We start from the raw sequence: 19,514 nt of genomic DNA on the forward strand, positions 1-19,514 counted from the left end.
CTCCAGGAAAGGTGTGAAGTAAAAGAGAACCAACTGGATTTCTTTTTCATTTTCATTATTGCATAGTTTAATGTTTTATTTTTAAAAAGTCAATTTATCAGCTGTTGTTTTCAGAACCTCATAATGTCACGTTTTGGTTTTGGGTTTGGGGTAGTTTTCCCATTCCCATGAACGTGATTTCTCAAGAAAGCCATGAGGGAATTTCCTCTGATTTGGCACAAATGTCCACTTTGACCAAACAATGACCTGATTAGATTTGAATCAAAGGTCAAGGTCACTGTGACTTCGTCTGTCTCATTCTTGTGAATGCGATATCTCAAGAACAGCTCGAGGGAATTCCTTCAGATTTGGCACAAACGTTTAAACTGCATGTGTTTCTAGTCGTCTGAATACTCAAAGCACTTTTACACTACATTTTTATTGTTCTTTTATAAGAAGTGAAGGGGATCTGAATACTTTCTGATTGTACTGTATCTCCTCGGTTGGGAGTCACTGATAAAATGATAGTTAATGATATAATAATGTGACTCTAAATGGATTATTAAGAATTGGCACGGGTCTCTCTATTTAAAATTAAAAACACACACATTCTGGTCACCTTAACAACTTTATTATAGAATAAATATGAACAAAATTAATTTAAAAAATATATATAAATATACAACTTCATGTATCCAGTATGTAAAAATAAAATAGTCCATAATGTTACAGAAGAACCTGAACTGATTATCCAAAGGCAACAAAAAAAAGACACTAAAAGTCCAAAGTGAAAACAAATTTAACCAACAAAATCAGTGAGACGTTATTCAGAAACATCTCATTCACGTGTAAAAGGATAAAACAATACAAGTTTATTTAAAGTGTAAAATCACTGACAGGTGACAAACTAAATATTAACTCTAAGATTAAAAGAATCAGTGCAATTCAATTTGTTTTCCACCTGATTGTCTCAAACAAAACTTCCTAACATGAGAGTCCCAAGATATCCCAGGATAACCAGATACTCCTATGGCCATCTGTGGTCACTCTTTATCAGCATTATAAAGCTTTGCATTTAGCGATTAAACATTCAACTTCACTGCTGCGGTGAACTGTAATTATTGAATTATCATGATGTTTGTTTGATCGACTCTTCTCTACACTTTCCTCTCTGCTGACATCAGAGACAATCAGCTCCAAAGATCAGTTCGCATCACACTGGGTTTACTATCAGTATGAGAAACAATATAAAGACATTAACATCTGCCTTGTGCAGTAAAATGATAAAGTAGCAGGACATGTAAGAATGCTTCAGAGGCACACAGATATGAAGTTTTACACCCTCCACTGCAGTGTAACAGCAGACTATCTCTTCAAGCTGAAAACGTCTCTGTATACATATAACTTATATAGTGTTTTATGTTGTTCTGACCTTTAATCTCATCTTTATGATTCTTTTAAAATGACCTGAATGTGGCATAAACTGTAAATTGTGACGTTTTCCAGAAAGAAGCTGGGATTTACAAGATTTTCCACGTGCTACGAACGCAGCAATAACATGTCTTCATATGTGAGGGATCCTTCATGTTCCTCCTGGAGTCACCGCCTTGGCTCAGGTCTCAGCAAACTGCCCAACGTGTCGGCGTCACATCAGCAACTACATTTTTAGGATCTGGTCGGAAAGCCAGTCCAGACCCTCGACCAGACCTGAACCACTGACGGCACAGGACGCCTGGACGAACCACTGCACAGAGACACACAGAGGGACAAAGACGTGAGTTTAATGTAAGTTTAAATGTCCTAAAAACTCAATCACTGTGTCCTGTAGTTTAAACCCAGCTGCTGTGTCTCTCTGCCACTAGAGGGCGCTGTATGTGAGGTTTAAGCTGAACCTGCTCACTCAGCTGAATGAGGTACAACTTTAACATAATACACATATAGATATCACCATGACACTTCAGCAGTTGATTACTTAGATTAAGACAATTCTTTTCTGTATTACAAGTTTTCAGAATATTTACGTTTAAGCATGCAAATGAGGCAATTTTTAATTTTAATTTTTCTGCGTCTGTAAACTAGATGCATTGCATTGTGGGCCTGAGTATCTGCCATGGACACCTACCGGCTGTGAGACTCCTGATAGGCCCAGGGCCTCGGTGATGTCACTGACAGACATGGCTCTGGGCAAATCCTGTTTGTTGGCAAACACCAGTACTGCCACGCCCCTCAGCTCATCCTCCTCCAGCTACAACACAAAAAAACGAGTAGTTAAAATTTTTTTTTTTTTTCATTTTAAATTCATACATCAACCAATCAGTGACGTCCTCCTCTGATGTGATGTTCTTTAATAAGTAGTACTTTTTTTTGTATTGCGACAGTCGCAGTACTATGATAACTGCTGTGCTCACACTCCTCTGTACCAATCCATTACAAATAAAGATTTTTTTTGTCATGTATCAGCAACTAACAACAAGATTCAGCACAGGTGTGTGTGTGAATGTACCATCCTGTGCAGCTCATCAGCAGCTTCTTTAATCCTCTCTGGGTCGTTGCTGTCGACAACGAATATCAGACCCTGAGGACAGAAAGAATCAATCCATAAAAAGTCCACCCAAAGTCCACCCAATTCATATAACATTCATAAAAATAGTATTCATAGTAGTAGTAGTAGTAGTAGGTAGTAGGTAGTAGTGGTAGCAGCAGCAGCAGTATTACCTGTGTGTTAGTGAAGTAATGTCTCCACAGAGGTCTGATGATAGTCTGACCACCAACATCCCAAACTGTGAAACTGATGTTCTTATAGTCCACTGTCTCCACGTTAAAACCTGCACGCACACACACACAGAGCAGTTACTTAATGTATTACTTTGTATCCTCAGTAAACATTGGCATTAATGTAAACAGATTAAATAGATCACTGACCAATAGTTGGGATGGTGGTGACGACCTCCGCCAGCTTCAGTCTGTACAGCAGAGTTGTTTTACCTGCTGCATCCAGACCCACTGCAGTCACACACACACACACACACACACACACACACACACACAATGTCAACAAATAGTAAAAAGTGTCCAGCACATTATCTCAGAGCCCAAATATCTTGTTTCGTCTGACAAACAATCCAAAACCTGAAATATTCAGCTTACAAACATCAGATAACAGCAACTGATGAGGAAGTACTTAAGTATTCAGATCATGTACTTGAGTAAAAGTAATCTGCAGTATAAACATACTCCATTACTAACAGAAGTCAAACATTAAAAGTGTCAGTATAACCAACAAAGTGTAAAAATGAAAGAGCTCAACACAGAAAAATGTCACCTGTGACTGTTATATTATTATATATAATTAAATTATTATTACTTATGCAATAATGCAAAGCACAAAATCCCTTTTTTCAGATTTTTTTTTACAAACCAAACAATCTCTGAATTAAGGGTTAAGATTAGCAGTTTAAAAGGAGCTCCAGTTCAACCGACTACAACATTAAAATGCTACTTTTACATGAGTCATAATAATCTTATATATCATATATATAAAAGTATTAACAGTCACAGGGGACATTTTCTGCATTTAATGTTGTTATTTTTAATACTTTAAATACATATTCCTGATTATAGAAACATACTTAAGTGACATTTTCAACACATGTCTGTAACTTACAGGGTGGTAATAGTACCTTTAGTTACGTAAAGATAATAATAATAACAATAATAAAAATTTCTCACCCATTAAAATCCTGACAGGTTTCTTGGAGGTGAACCTGGAGAAGATGTGTGAGATGATGACGCCCATCGTTCAGGTAGAAAGTTTCCGTCCGCTCGTTGTGTCTCTGTGAGTGTGTTTGTGTCTGTGAGTGTGTGTCCCTGGTTTTATAGAGCAGCGGTGTGTGTGTGTGCGTGTGTGTGTGTTACCCACAGTGTCATCCCGGCTGCAGTCAGTTTGGTACACGGTGGCAGTGAAGGCGCTGGCAGCAGCTGCAACAGCGCTGTCATGACAACACACCGGAAAACACTGCTTCCCGCTCACGGGAGCCTTCAAAATAAAAGCACGCTTGTTTGATATGCACTGTAATAAAATACACATCAGTGATGATGATGATGATGATGATGATTATTATCATTGTTGTTGTTATTGTTGTTGTTGTTGTTTTATTTTATTAATTTATTTATTGGTCAAAAATAGCTCTTTTAAAGGATAAGGTTGCTGACCCCCACTGTAGTACACTGTAGTATACTATAATTCAAGTGAGGCAACATTTTTTGGTTTTAATTTAAATCTGTCTTTTTTTGGCACATTATATGTATTACATAAGCTGCTCCTTGCTTTTATTTTCCCCCGCATTTTTTTTTTTTGCTTTCTGCTTTTTGTTTAATTTCAATTTTTAACAGAACAGAACATCCACTAACATAGGAGTTGCTGCCTTTGTGTCAGTGTCAGTTTTGCTCCAAGTAAATATTGAATTTAGTTTTGATGTGAGAGTGTTGACCTGTTGTTGTTGAGTTTTATTTTGGTAGTAAGAAGATCTTTGTTCCTTCAGTGTAACCGGAAGTGCTGCTCTGTCTCTTCCTCTTGTTGCTGTTGGCAGAATTGACATAGTAAGTTTTCTCGTGTTGTCAGGTGTGTCTGTGTTCACCAGGAGTTCACCTGTCACCTGGTTTTTGAATTGTTACACAAGTTTACTGATATATTGATTTGTAAGGTGAAATACACTCATACTTTATTTAGCACTGATAAGATTAAATGAGATCTTACTTTATTGTCTCTGCAATATAAATACTGAGATAATGAAATGCAGTTTAGCATCTAAACACTGTGAGAAAAAACATACATAATGGTTTATATAAAAATAAGGGATAGATCTGAATATGCTGAATAAAAGTATTATTAGCAGTAGGAACAGGAAAGTATGTCATGACTAGGGTAAGAACAACCTTTCATACAGTATGAAACGTGCAGCAGTTGCAGTAATCAGTATATTAACAATAAATAAAATGGTTTATAATGCTAAAATGTTAGTGTAAACAAATATGAAATGTTCTTTAATGTCAATAACTAGAACTTTTACTGTGAACCATCCATAACTGGTCTATGAACAGATGATAAATGATTGACAATATGTATAAAATAAGTATATATCTATTTATCATATTAAGTAATTCTATTGTCATAATTTATTCGTTATATCTATTAATAAACTATATATCTTTTAATAAAAACCTCTTCCTCAGTCTCATGGAAGCTAAACTTCATGAATATATTACATTAATCAGACTTGAACTTATTATAAAGTGTTTAAAGAGTCTGTTTTCTAATAAATGCTAAATATGGGGAGTTCAAATAAAGTGTTTCCAGACAGGATGGTATAAAATTACACAAGAGGTCTATGTAAAATTAAAAATACAAAGGTCATAATGTTGAGACATAAACAATAAATAAGAAGCATACAGGGTTAATAAATAACACAGTGAAAGGGGAACTGGGAGAGTCTGAGTGACTTACTCATCAGCATAGTTTAGTGATGCAATCACCAGGCTGAGATACAAACAGATCTCTCCAAAGATCATTAGTTAACCAGAATATAATGATAAAGTTACAGTAAATGAAAATACTCGAGTATCAATACTTCAAAACTGAACAGAACTTGACTCCAGACTCATTTGTTTGGTGATAAATCACAACAGAAACTAAATGTTTGGACGTCTCTGAGGTGGCACTGTTACATAATCTTGAGTGTCCAAACAAGACAATCAGTCATAAATGCAAAAAACAACATTTGTGTACATTCAAGAGACATTTATGACTAAATATGTTGAGCAAAAGAGGAAGTAGTGATGTTGTAGAGCTGTAAAGTCCACAGAGACGTGAGGTCCAGGTGGACTGTTTCCTGTTTCCAGCCAACACTCAATATTGGTTTCTTTAAACCGTGTCCATCGTCTTTCCCAGAACTTAATCAAGTAATTTTTGTTCATAAACATGACCAAATTTTAAAGGAAAGTTTGACATTTTGGGAAATAGAACTATTTGCTTTCTTGCAGAGAATTATTGGAGAGAATTGCTATCATCAAATATGAAAGCAAATATGAAGCAGCCTGTTAGTGTAGCATAAAGACTGGACAAATGGGAAACAGTGAGCCTCAAACTGTGCAGCGGTAACAAAATCTGCCTTGCAACTGAATCCTCTTTCAAATGAACTGAAAATGTGAGCACAAATAGAACTGAGTCCCTTTTCTGTTGGTCATCTTTTTGGTGCACTTTAAAAGGACTCAGTTTGGTTAATTTATCAGTTGATATTATGACAAACAATCAAGTGAGAGTTTATCAAATGATCACAAACTCTGGCCCCTGTAAGTTGAAAATGCTCAACAAATCTGGCTTTGTTTGGTTTTAGGAACTGAAAGAGTGGGACTTATTGACACAGTGAGGTGTTAATATAATGTTAATCTCAGTTCTTGCTCTCAGCGGTTTGTGATTGTGTGGTTTCCATCTCATGTCTGTGAAGAGACAAGTCAAACAGGAGGTTGGAAAAAAAAGGGGCGCTAACAGCTGTTTGAAAGCCTTCTCCACACCGCAAAAAATTAATCAGGACACTGTTCTGCTGTGAAAACACTGAATACTTTATTTGCATTTTAGTGTAAACACACAACATTACAGTATTTATATCTTAAGTCCCAGAGAATATACAGAGGACGTGACTTTGTGTCACACACAGAGAGAGGACTGCGGTGTGTTTGTAGTTCAGGGAAATCACAGTGGAGTGAGACATCACATGATGCATCACTCTAGCTGAGCTGGTTTCCTCCACAGAGATTATTACGACACTGTCAGTGCTGACTGTACAAGACTCCGTGAGCTACATTTGAACTGTCTGTTTCAAAACTTTGGGTTTACTGACGACTCATGAATAATGCAAACAATAAAAAAGACATTATAAACAGTTAATTTAGTTCAGCTGTAAGTTAATATTTTACCTGTTTACCTGTACCCGGTGCTTTGAATAAAGCTTAATATTATTCTAAAACTTAGAAAAACACCTTGTGGTCTCTAGTTAACCATGCAGTTTTACTACTTCATGAGTAATAGTTGGATGTACCAGAAGATTTCATCATTTGGTGTGGCGTCTGCAGTGATGCAGGCACAGTGCCAGATTGTTGTGGGGAAGAGGGAGCTGAGCCGGAAGCCGAAGCTTTTGATTTACTGGTCCATCTACATCCCAATCCACACCTATGGTCATGAGCTCTGGGTAGTGACCAAAAGAATGAGATCGTGAATACAAGTGGCCAAAATGAGTTTCCTCCGTAGGGTGTCTGGGCTCAGCCTAAGAGATACGCTAAGGAGCTCAGACATCTGGAGGGAGCTCAGAGTAGAGCTGCTGCTTCTGTGTGTTGAAAGGGGTCAGTTGAGGTGGTTCTGGCATCTGATCAGGATCCTCCTGGGTGCTCCTGTTAGAGGTGTTCCGGGCACGTCCCACTGGTCGGAGGTTCCGGGTCAGACCCAGAACACACTGGAGGGATTACATATCTCATTTGGCCTGCGAACACATCGGGGTCCCCCAGGAGGAGCTGGAAAGCGTTGCTGGGGAGAGGGACGTCTGGGGTGCTTTGCTTGGCCTGCTGTCCCCATGACCTGGCCCCGGATAAGTGGATGAAAATGGATGGATGGAAAGTTGGTTGTCAATCGTTATTTGATATATCAGGAAATAGTAAACAAACATTTATGTCATGATAAGAGTGATAACATGTTGTAGAAGCTATTGCGCACAGATAGAAATACAGATGTGTCTTGAGATTTTGGCTTGCCCTTAGGTAGGCCTTGAACACAAAAGTTTGAAAACCACTGGTCTACAGACATGCTAGCTGCTCTGTGTGGCTGTAGGCCACTAGTGGTGCATTGAGCTAAATGCTAACATAAGCATGCCAACCTGCCAGCACTGACAGTGCACATTCGCCATCTTAGTTTGATGTTTAAGCATGCATTTGCTAATCAGTATATGTAGTAGTTACTAATCTCAAAGTACGGCTGCAGCTGATGGGAATGCCTGGGTTTGCAGGTATTTGACTGCCTTCTTCTCTCACATGTTGTTGGCCACAGATCATAATGAGGAGGATCTGAAGGGTTAAATTCCTTCACAGCACCACAGGACAAACCCCAAAATCGCCAGAGCTGATAAATCACTGACACTGTATGTTTACCTTTCGTCTATATTTAGGACAGACAAAAACACTCTCCATGTAGACAATGATGGAAAAAGTATTCAGATCTTTTACTTGTGTTAAAGTGGTAATACCGCTGTGTAGAAATACTCGAGTAAAAGTCATTAAATATTTTAATTACGTAAAAGTTCCAAAGTATTAGCATCAAAATATACTTAAAGTACCAGCAGTACTGGATTAATGCATTAATGTTTTCATCACTTTAATGTTGCAGCTGAGGTTTATGACTTTATATACTGCTGGGATAATTTAACCTATAATAATTTATCAATTCATTCATTCATCTTCTAACCGCTTCATCCTCTTGAGGGTCGCGGGGGGGATGGAGCTTATCCCAGCTGACATCGGGCGAGAGGCAGGGTACACCCTGGACAGGTCGCCAGACTATTGCAGGGCTGACACATAGAGACAGACATTCACTCACATTCACACCTACGGACAATTTAGAGTTACCAATTAACCTAGTCCCCAATCTGCATGTCTTTGGACTGTGGGAGGAAGCCGGAGTGCCCGGAGAGAACCCACGCTGACACGGGGAGAACATGCAAACTCCGCACAGAAGGGCTCCCACAACCGGGATCGAACAAGCAAACCCTCTTGCTGTGAGGCGACAGTGCTAACCACCACACCACCGTGCCGCCCATAATTTATCAATTGATTCATATTTTGTATTTAATCTAATATAAATCTGCAAAGCAAGTGATCAAGCCAATCTCTGGAATTTCTTCTTTTTTTTCGCATTTCATGTTTCTGCAAACCACAGATATGTTCTGCTACATTTGTACATTATTGCATAGAGGTCACTTTGAAACTTTACATTTCTCAGTAACGCTGTGGTGAAGGTGTGTTTATGTTTAGGCACAAAAAACACCTGTTCATGGTTCGGAAAGGATCATGTTTGACAAACATTGCTGTAAAAGCAGGAACGGGTCGGTGAAAAACACCCAGGCAGGATGAAACTCCATCCAAACATCTGAATAACCAATGTCATGACATTTAGAATCGTGCACCCTTGCCTGCCGTAAAGGAGGAGAGGTACTTGGTGGATGTTTATCAAGACAGGGACTGAGGTGGCGGTTGAAATCTCCTCCCACAAAAGGAATTCTCAGATGCCAGATCAGCAAACTGCAAATGCTTTGGAAAGAAAATAAGGGGAATAACCAGGAGGCCAAAAATAGATTCATAAGTGTTACAGCTTTACCTGAGAGCAACCACGTGACAATCACATAGCAGCCCTGGTTATCTTTAACACAGTTAAGGGGCCTAAATGCAAGTTTTTTTGCTGCTTTCACTGGAAAAGCAGGAACGGGTCAATGAAAAACACTCAGGTTTGGTGCCACAAACACCAGTGAAAACACCCTGAAGGGTCGCTAAAAAAAACAACCATTTCATTTTTTGTTGGTCTAATAGAGCTTTGCAGGTATCTTGCTTGGGTGTCACAATGTGAAACATGCAAATGTAGCATAGATGTGGTTTGCGGGAATGCTGCAAGGCCACTGTTTCCTCTTTTGGTGATTGGGTGGAACTGATATTGTCAAATAAATGCAGTGGAGTAAAAGTTCAATACTGGATTCCAAGCTAGTGGAGTAGGAGTATAAAGTAGCAGAAAATGTAAATACAAGTACCACAAAATTGTATTTAAGTACAGCACTTGAGTAAATATAAATGAACTGAGCAGGCTTAAGGCTGTGGTTGGGGGTGTTCTGTGCACAGAAACGAAACTTAAAGAGGCTGCTGACGTCTGAACCAGGAAATGAAAGAAGAGGGGAGGACAGGCAGATAAACACACAGACGCTTCACTGCAGAGACTCTAGTCAGCCTGGTGAAGACGAAGATGAGGAGCAAGCTGATCTATGTTCTCATGATGGCAGTGATGTCTGCATTGCTGGTCATCACGAATTCTGCTGAACTTGAAACAACATGGGGATGGACCACACCAGGTATGCACACACACACACACACACACACACACATGCACACACAGATTGAAAAGAGTAAGTAAAAATTACAGAAATATGCAATTTTCTGAGATTTATTAAGATTTAATACACTTCAGGAAAGATGATCAAAACCTAATAATCAACAACTAGGATTTTTCTGCTCTCATACTTACAAGTTCCATGAAAAAGGCCACAATGAATGTAACACACTAACAAGTATTGAGTTTCCTGTGTGACGGCCCCTCTGCTGTGGTTGTTCTGCTGGTATTGTTGCTCTCTGCCTCTGCAGACCAGTTGGAGGGTAATTAGTGACATGTGACACACCTGGGCCTTGTGTGCTCCATGTATATAAATCTGAGCAGCAGCCAGTCCTCCAGTCTCTTTGTTTGACTTGTTTTGTTGAAATTAAGTTACTGTATTATTTAGTATTTATGTGTCTCCTGTTCTTGTCCCAGTCTAAGAGGCGGGCTGTGGCGCCTGGTACATCCTCTTCCTCTGTGCCGCAGAGTTCTATTGTTGTCCAAAAATGACTAAAAACACATCAGTGAGCTGCACTGCTGCACTGGGTGACAAGTTGCTTCATCGCCATGAACACACACACTGAAGTTTATTTTGACTGGCACTGTCCTGCCGTCACAAATACTCACCAGTCCAGAGCACCAAATGTGGATTAATCCGCCACTGGAAATAGTCCCCAATAAATGCACTATTTCCTCCCCTGAGACGGTCAGCTCTAACTAACACAGTGTATTGTTTTGTATGGTATAAATGTGAGAATCACACCGTCAGAAAAACCTGCTTAGGATGCCTGAGTAAAACAAAGATTTAATATTATGCTGACAACTTGTTTTTGTGGCTTCTTTTCCTCTTTCTTTCTTCAGGAACATCTGTAATGAATTTAAACGGGAAGATGTTCACTTTGTCTCTGTATGGAGGAGGAATATCCTTCTATCCACCTTATTATTCTGCTACCCCCACCTCTCCTTACTACACCCCCAAACGCACCACCCGTCCCTACTACCCCAAACCCACCACTGCACCCACCCCCAAACCCACCACCCATCGCTACTACCCCAAACCCACCACCGCACCCGCACCCGCACCCTGCCCCACAACCACCACCCATCGCTACTACCCCAGAACCACCACCAAACCCACACCCCGCCCCACAACCACCACCCATCGCTACTACCCCAGAACCACCACCAAACCCACACCCCCCCCCAAAACCACCACCAAACCCACACCCCCCCCCAAAACCACCACCAAACCCACACCCCGCCCCAGACCCACCACCAAGCGCTACTACCCCACTACCTATCCCTATCCCTGGACCACAGCACCTCCTACTAGAGGTGAGTACACTGACAAACTACATAACCAAACAGAAATACAGTGTTGTGACATGAAACCCAAAATATTACTTTAATGTACAGATTTGTTGTTGTGTTTTCTCTGGTATGTTCTTCCTGCTAAGAGGTGACGCTATTAAACAATACAGTTTTATTATTGAGTGGGAAAGAGACCAAACAGGAACTTCATTCAGGACATCGTTCCCACATCAATCAATTGTCCATGCTTGTTGGTGAACAACGTTCTTCATTGTTTTGCAGATTAAAGCTGCATTAAGTGATTTCTGACCACAAGGGGGCAGAAAGACTTAAAGAGTAACTTAACATTAAATCCACCTTTTTTGTGTTAGTAAATTATATGTACAGTCACATTATTACACTATCAGTTTATTCTGGGTCAGTGTTATGGGAGCCTGTTCTCACTCCAAACTTGCTGAAATCCGGCACTTGATCAGTGACTTGTGGCGTCAGAACCCAACATAAAAAGGCCTCCTTTAATGTTGGCATGATACACAGCTGGTTGTGGTTATAGTCTAACGGTGCCCGGCAGCATCAGGGGGAACCGCGGCGGGACAAGGACGAAAGTTAAGGTGGCGAATGTTCGAGTGGCGCTGGCAGTAGGGGTGGTGGATGGATCCAACAAATAGACTTTCACCCGAGAGAGTGATGTTCGTGTCCCGTAAGATTCTAAAACCAAACCCAGCTCTTTTTTCCTAAACTCAAACATGTGTTTGTTGTTGTGAACTTGACACGGTGTCCCAGAACGTCAACGACCAACGCACCCAGGGTACCTCGCATGTCGTATGTGGAAAGTCCATGACCAAACGTCAATATGTAACGAGGTCGGAGTGAGAATGTGTTGGTTATGGTGGTGCTTTGCATTTCTAGAGGAAACCTGTTAATTCTGTCATTCAGGCCAAAAAACACCTGTCAAATATAAGGCTGGGCAACAAAGCCATGATTTTTAAATTTATTTGTTTATTCAAATTCTGATACAATTTAAGATTTGAATGGATCCGCTACTGAGCATCTTACATAGGAATGAACAAGGCCCCGCCTCGCACACTGTATCCAGTTCTCTTCATACATCTATATGGTAGACATTGTAAAATTAGCATGAGTTAGCCTCTGCACTTGGTGGACAGCATACAGTTAGCTTAGCTTTGGTTGGCTTCTATGCTAGAAAAGTAGCATACGGTTAGCAGGTATTGCAGGCTCCTGTGGTGAAACTGACTTAGATTACCTGCACTTTTGTTTTGTATCAGCATAATAATAAAATCTGTGTATCATGTATTTAGCATGTATTTTGGACTGTTCCTTTTATAATTCATGCACTGAACTGTTCATGTGTTTTTCTGTTGTTTTTTTTTACTGAACTTTGTCAGTTAAATTTGTAAATAAACACTTTCTATGTGACTCCAGCAGGTGTGTCGGTGTGTCTGCGTTACCTGGCCGACTACACTTCCTTTTCACTACTTACAATCAGCCCATCCAGCAGAAACCCTCTGAGGCTGGACGTCTCTAATGCTGGGTATCAACTAACCTTTCAATATGGCTACAACTCACTGTACTTGCGACCTAACATAAGGTTCTGGTCAAACCCTGGAGCGGACATCTGGACCAGAGTCTGCCTCACTCTGGACTCGATGAAGAATGTGGCCCAGGTGTTCAGTGGCTCTCATATGAGCATCAGAAAGTTGATGCCTGTTAAGGTGAGGACAAAGAAGACACACTGAAGCAGATTGTACCTACTGAAGCAGATTGTACCTGTTTGGCAAGTTTGCAGCTACAGCCTGATAATCAGACTGAATTTTAATTAAACAGCTGAAAAAACTCAGAGATGTGGGCAGGTCTGAAACCAGGGGAATGCCTCGCTGCAACAAATACATGCAAGCACACATTCCTGGTAGATTACTTTTTGCCTTGAACACTACTGCTTACCTTATGATAGTTGTGACAGAAGACTAAACAGTTTTGAACATTTCTCATTTCTCTTACGTCCTTGTTGGTCATCGGCTGTGTTCATGTGCAACTTTTTGGCAGAGACACAGGGGACGTGAGGCAACACAGCAGGGGGCATTTGTCGCCGCTACTTCTCTTAAGTCAGTTTGGTGTTTCTGGGCCTTTAAACAGATAAAAGCAGGATTTATACTTGTCCGGCAAATTCTACGCTGTATCCTACACACCTCCAAAACACTAGTCAACGGTGGGGTTTCTGTGAAATGCTGTAAAGTTAAGTTATTCAAAACACATTCAAAATACACATTAAACATGGCTTAATAGAGACAATTTCAAACACAAGAACACAAATCAGCTTCACTATAACTCGCTGCATTCACAGATAAACACTTGTCTTTATCTGGACACATTTTCCCCACAAATACAACATGCTAATGTTTTTAGCACAACCCTATGGCATTTTACATTGTATAAATTAGCCTAGCGACCAGTGAAGTTGTTCTCTACTCATATACAGCCAGGGACAACAGCAACAGTTAACAAAGGTAACGGCACAAAATTCAGCTCCATTACAACTTTCAAGGTTCACCGACAAGACAACTGTCTTATATTAAACACGTTTAACCCTAACCCCTTTACAAACAAATACAACATGCTAACGTTATTAACACAAGCCTATGGCATTTTACATTGTATAAATTAGCCTAGTGACTAGCGGAGATTTCCTCTGCTCATATGAAGCCAGCATAAATCACACACAAGACTTAAAATGCTATTTTTGTGGAGGCTTTATTGTCTTCACAGTTTATTGTTTCTTATCTGTGAAATAAAAGTAAATAAAAAGCTTCATTTCTACTTAGGGAAATGGTTTCAGCTTACAATAATAAGCAGGAGGTCTGCATCGCGGTAACATGTCGTTACATTTCTAGGGAGGTGCACGTCAGGCTACGTTGTAGGGTATGGCGGAGGCTCTACGTCAATACAGAGCCTGTGCCATAGGTACAGAATCGATTCGAAGCAGGAGTATAAATTCCGCGAAAGCCTGCAATATTTCATATTCTATGTCTGAAAAGGGCTTTAACACTTGACTACAGGACTACACACACTTGAGCTACTTGTTGTTTGCATGTAACCATCTTTTATCTTCATCTTCTCTAATATTGTTTATCTTCTGTTTGTGTGTGTGTGTGTGTGTGTGTGTGTTTAGTATGCCTGGTCGGGTCAGCCTGTGATTGAACTTTCAGGTTTTGATGGTCAGATGACAGACCTGCAGGTGTGGGATTATCCTCTCCGCTACAGAGAAGTCTTCAACTACATGACCGGCGGTGTCTACATGTATGTGTGTGTGTGTGTGTGTGTGTGTGTGTGTACAGTTTTGAAATACAGGAGCTTCCTCACTGACACTCTGAAAACCACAGTGTTATTTTGCCATTGAATGTCCTGTCATATAAAGTATCATTAAAGTATTAGAAACTTTCTGGACTTAAATCCACTATTTGAAAATATAATTGTGTTTTTAGGCCGTACAGTGGCTCCGTCATCAACTGGTCCTACATCGGCTACACCTCCAGAGGATCAATACTATTGGAGGATGTCTATGAGCGGCAGGCAAGACAGCCGATCAGCAGCAGCAGCAAGGAAGGAGGAGAGGGAAGGAGGAAAGGGCACCGACCAAAGGGAGAGAAGAAGACCATGAAGTTGTATTATATGCAGAGTAAGAGCGAAAATAATTTCTGAAACATACAGGGTTATGTGTTCAAAAAGCTGATTCCTCTGTTCTTCACTTAATAATGAAGGATTCACAATAATCAACCAAGCAATAATTAATCATAAATGATCTTCAAACTACTGCTGGTTACTGATATGATGAAAGTGTGTATTTACTGTAGATTTACAGGATGATAACAGAATAAAACGGTGTAATTCTTTAAATTTTTACTAACACGTTTGACTTTATGTTGATCTTTTTTATGTGAATTTACTTGCCTTATTTTGTATGTTCTAATAAAATAGTAAAAAGATGGTGGACTGAGTATCATTATTGATAGTAGATTTCAGCTTGGGGATCAGGCCACATTGTGCCATAAATGAAGGTTCAAGATCTTGGGAATTACATATTTGTAGTTTCTGAGAGTGAGATGAGAAGATGAATATCACTCTCATTAGAGGCTGAAATAACGTAGCTCTTCAGTCACTCTTTCGTTCAACCAACTATCACTATCCTAGGATTCGCAAATTTGCGGTGTGAAGAGTAATTTCCTATCACACAAGTGCAAAACGTACGTGCTGGTTGGCCTTCAATTTAGGTTTTTGCGGTGTGTTCATGTGCAACTTTTTGGCAGAGACACAGGCAACGTGAGGCAACATGGCAGAGGGATTTTATCGCCTCTAGTTCTCTGAAGTCAGTTTGGTGTGTCTGGGCCTTTGGGCTACTTGTGACTAGACTGTTTGTCCCACCTCTGCCAGTTTCAGTTTATTTATTTAGTTGGTAAGCCTGTTACACTTAATTACTTTAAATTACATAAGAAAACTGAATTGTAATTTCCCTGATTTAACTCTGAATGCATTTAGGGTGCTTTCACACCTGCCATGTTTGGTTCAGTTCAATCAAACTTGGGTTTGTTCACCACCTAAGTGCAGTTCGTTTGGGCAGGTGTGAATACAACAATTGCAGTCAGGTGTGCAACAAAACAACCAGACCTTCTTGAAGAGGTGGTCTCGGTCTGGTTACAAATGAACTCTGGTGCCGTTCATTTGTGGTGAGAACATGTTCCGACCTCGATCTGAACCAACACAGTCGCATTGTTTGGGGTAAACAAGCATGGGGATGTCAGTCTCTTAAAGGGAAATTTCGGTTTATTTCAACCTGTCTCCTATCGTCCTAAATTTGTTTTAAGTGACTAGTGACATAAAAATAATAGTTAGCATGTTAGCCGTTAGCCTAGATACAGCCGGGGCGCATAGTAGCGTCGGACCTGTTAAAACGTAAGTGAATGGGCATACTTCAAGTGCAAAGTTAGTCCACTAAACAAGCTTTTTTTCCACAAAGACCGCCTCATATCGTTAGGATAAATGTCAGAGAACATATAGAAAGCGACATGTAAACATGTTGTCTTGCCTTACCGGTGTGCTGTCATGTTTGTTTACCATCTAGCTCTGCTTTCCAAAGCGCAGCCGAAATATTGCGAGAACAAGCAGCGATCTCATACGGTGCCTGAAATCTCGCGAGCTCTAGATAAAGCCCAGCTGGATACTACTCCAGGTGGAGGTGTCTCGTCCTCGGTCACATCCAGACCTTGAAAATAAGGCTGCAACCGGTCCCATTCCTTGTAACAGAGGCATTTATCTTCTGTGGGCACTGGGGCACAGCATTCACAGGTACACCACCAATCTCCAGAGCTACGCAGCCTTGCAGCAGCCATTCTTCCTCTCTCATCCTCTACCTGTTGCGCCTCTCTCTCTCTCCTCCTCCGTTCTTCAATTTCACGAAGCTCTTCGTCAGTGTATTCTGGCTCAAATAAATAAGGGCAGCCATCTAACTCTAGCCAGCTGCTTGTTCTCGCAAGATTTCGGCTGTGCTTTGGAAAGCAGTGCTAAATGGTAAATAACCATGGCACCACACCGGTATGTCATTTTCTATATGTTCTCTGACATTTATCTTAACGATATGAGGTGGTCTTTGTGGAAAAAAAAGCTGGTTTAGTGAACTAACTTTGCACTTGAAGGTTGCCCTTTCACTTCCGTTTTAACAGGTCTGACACTACTATGCGCCCCGGCTGTATCTAGGCTAACAGCTAACATGCTAACTATTATTTTTATGTCACTAGTCACTTGAAACAAATTTAGGACGATAGGAGACAGGTTGAATTAAACCGAAATTTCCCTTTAATATGCACATTCAGCATCCAATGCATCAAAACATTGTTTTCTTGTTGGAGCTGTGCCTTGTTTTCAAACTGTATGGTTTGACGAAAATGAACAATGACAGCAATATAGTCCACGATGACCAGCTCTAAAATCAACCCACTGAGTTGTCCCTCCATTGTGATATTAAAAAGTGTCACATTTATCTTGCAAGTGTACTCTTCTTCAACGTTTGGTTTACTTGCTGGATTTCTCCGACATGAAAATATCTGACCAATCAAGAGCAGCTTCCTTGCACAAGGCATTTTATCTGGTCAGCTTGTAAATGCTGCCGTGAGAACACGAACCAACTCTAGGCAGTTATGCAACTTAGTAAAAAAATTATTCCCTGATTCGGACGAAAAGCAAACTCTAGGTCTGAAAGCACCCTTTAACACACATCCGCATATTTTAAAGTGGCTATACTCAATGGCCATTGTTAAACAGAGGAGGTGGCCTACGACACCACTTATCACCTACTTACGGGGCAGTCTTGAGAGGTTTTAAGACAGCTTAACACCTACTTATTTCTAAGTATCATAGGCTTGTGCTCAACGACTCACATGTGACCTCAACGGCTCTGTTAAGGTTCACACCCACACAGGTTTTAAAGACTGCGACTGTCAACCAGTCAGTTAAGGGAATATACTTCTGCGTTGAATCAATGCTGTAGCTATGGTGTAGGTTCTACTTTGACGTGGAGCCTACACAGTAACCTGATGTTCACCTCCCCAAAATTGTAACTACACGTCGGGGCTACCCAGTCTGTTTCTGTTAGCTGAAACTATTTCCCTCAGTGAAAACGAAGCTTTTATTTACTTTTATTTCACTGATAAGAAACAATAAATTGTGAAGACAATACAGCCTCCACAAAAATAGCATTTTAAGTTGTATGTGTGATTTATCTTTCAGGGATTTATCCTGGGTTTATATGAGAAGAGGAAATCTCCGCTAGTCGTTGGGCTAATTTATACAATGTAAAATGCCATATGCTGGCCCTAATAACATTAGCATGTTGTATTTGTTTGGAAAACATGTTAAGTTTTGTCGGTGAACCTTGAGAGTTGTAATGGAGCCGAATTTTGTGATGTTACCTTTGTTAAATTCCAAGGCTTGTGCTAATAATGTTAGCATGTTGTATTTGAGGAGAAAATGTGTCCAGATAAACACAAGAGTTAGGGTTTGTCTGTGAATGCTGCGAGTTATAGTGAAACCAATTTGTGTACTTGTGTTTGAAATTGTCTCTATTAAGCCATGTTTAATATGTGTTTAATGTATCTTTGATTTTAAAAATCTGTGTACATAGACCACAATCATATTCCAGTGCTCTTCATAGAAAACAGGCAAGACAATCAATTAAAACTGAAGCTGTCTGTTTAATGATAAAAATAACCACCGTGGTTAAAAATGTCTGCTGTAGCTGTCAGTGCAGCAAAACAGAAAATAATTACAAAAATACAATCGATGACAGAACCAGAACCTGAAATGCAGCATTAAAAATTCCCTCTGACTTTATTCTCACAGCAGCCATTTTAAAAAATTTGATCAGACAACTAGTATGGACATACAAAACAGAAGAATGGTATTATTTTAACACACCAGAAGCTACTGTAACAGCTAGCAGAGAAGCCTATTAGCTTGCTACAGAACAAGAACTCAGCTAATGTTAGTTAGTGTGAGCCAACTCTGCATTAAAGGCCTAAATGTTAAAATATGAAAAATAATCCTCTGGATCTTTGGAGGTGACTTGTAACATGTCTCACAAAAAACCCCTGCTATTTCAACACACAAGAAGCTACTGTAACTGATAGCTTCGATGCTAACTAGCTTACTACAGTACAAGATGTTAGCTAACGTTGCGTAGTGCAAGGTAAGACTAGCTAACATAAGCTAGGGGCAGAATACTATAACATATGTATATCCCTCTTTTTGGAGTGTTGTTTAGTAACATGTTTTTCACTTCAAAAACTGTAACATGATTGTGTGTTTCATCTTGGTCAGCAGGAATTGTTAAGTGCAGAGCTGGCTAGTTTTCTAGATAAAATTTCCCAAATATTCAAAATGGCTGCTGTGTTTAGTTTTTTATTATAACACTGTATCAAGCAAAAGCAAACAATGTATTGAAAGATACTCAGTGGTGAGAATATTTCAAAAAGATAAACCTGAT

At 40.0% G+C, this 19,514-nt stretch overlaps 2 protein-coding genes across 5 annotated transcripts; one reads left to right on the forward strand and one right to left on the reverse strand.

Annotated features, from left to right (window-relative positions):
* Window positions 1-588: 588 nt before the first annotated feature.
* Window positions 589-3,932, reverse strand: LOC117256550 (uncharacterized). The gene is made up of 6 exons (XM_033626027.2): window positions 3,709-3,932; window positions 2,902-2,982; window positions 2,695-2,804; window positions 2,483-2,554; window positions 2,102-2,224; window positions 589-1,723 (listed from the first exon to the last, which is right to left on the reverse strand). Exons 1-6 carry the CDS (start codon window positions 3,773-3,775, stop codon window positions 1,637-1,639), a joined length of 540 nt encoding a protein of 179 aa, XP_033481918.1. The 5' UTR covers window positions 3,776-3,932; the 3' UTR covers window positions 589-1,636.
* A 5,995-nt stretch (window positions 3,933-9,927) lies between these two features.
* LOC117256561 (uncharacterized) lies at window positions 9,928-15,465 on the forward strand. Of its 4 annotated transcripts, none has more exons than XM_078170959.1 (6): window positions 9,929-10,133; window positions 11,015-11,378; window positions 11,415-11,488; window positions 12,908-13,197; window positions 14,652-14,779; window positions 14,965-15,465. In XM_078170959.1, exons 1-6 carry the CDS (start codon window positions 10,028-10,030, stop codon window positions 15,179-15,181), a joined length of 1,179 nt encoding a protein of 392 aa, XP_078027085.1. In that variant the 5' UTR covers window positions 9,929-10,027; the 3' UTR covers window positions 15,182-15,465. The 4 variants fall into 4 exon arrangements, with proteins under 4 accessions (XP_033481936.2, XP_078027085.1, XP_078027086.1 ...); XM_078170960.1 differs by having other exon boundaries at window positions 12,911-13,197; XM_033626045.2 differs by having other exon boundaries at window positions 9,928-10,133; window positions 11,015-11,488; window positions 12,911-13,197.
* The last annotated feature ends 4,049 nt before the right edge of the window (window positions 15,466-19,514 follow it).

The sequence above is a fragment of the Epinephelus lanceolatus genome, chromosome 1, assembly GCF_041903045.1.
Source record: "Epinephelus lanceolatus isolate andai-2023 chromosome 1, ASM4190304v1, whole genome shotgun sequence".
NCBI lineage: Eukaryota > Metazoa > Chordata > Actinopteri > Perciformes > Serranidae > Epinephelus > Epinephelus lanceolatus.

Bases quoted from the DNA above. Each gene is read 5' to 3' on its own strand.
- LOC117256550 (XM_033626027.2), bottom strand. From the start codon at position 3,775: ATGGGCGTCATCATCTCACACATCTTCTCCAGGTTCACCTCCAAGAAA. The intron at 2,805-2,901 runs GTCAGTGATCTA...GTGTGCGTGCAG, and splicing joins CACCACCATCCCAACTATTG to GTTTTAACGTGGAGACAGTG. The intron at 2,555-2,694 runs GTAATACTGCTG...TTCTGTCCTCAG, and splicing joins ATTACTTCACTAACACACAG to GGTCTGATATTCGTTGTCGA.
- LOC117256561 (XM_033626044.2), top strand. From the start codon at position 10,028: ATGAGGAGCAAGCTGATCTATGTTCTCATGATGGCAGTGATGTCTGCA. The intron at 10,134-11,014 runs GTATGCACACAC...TTCTTTCTTCAG, and splicing joins ATGGGGATGGACCACACCAG to GAACATCTGTAATGAATTTA. The intron at 11,489-12,907 runs GTGAGTACACTG...ATGTGACTCCAG, and splicing joins CACAGCACCTCCTACTAGAG to CAGGTGTGTCGGTGTGTCTG.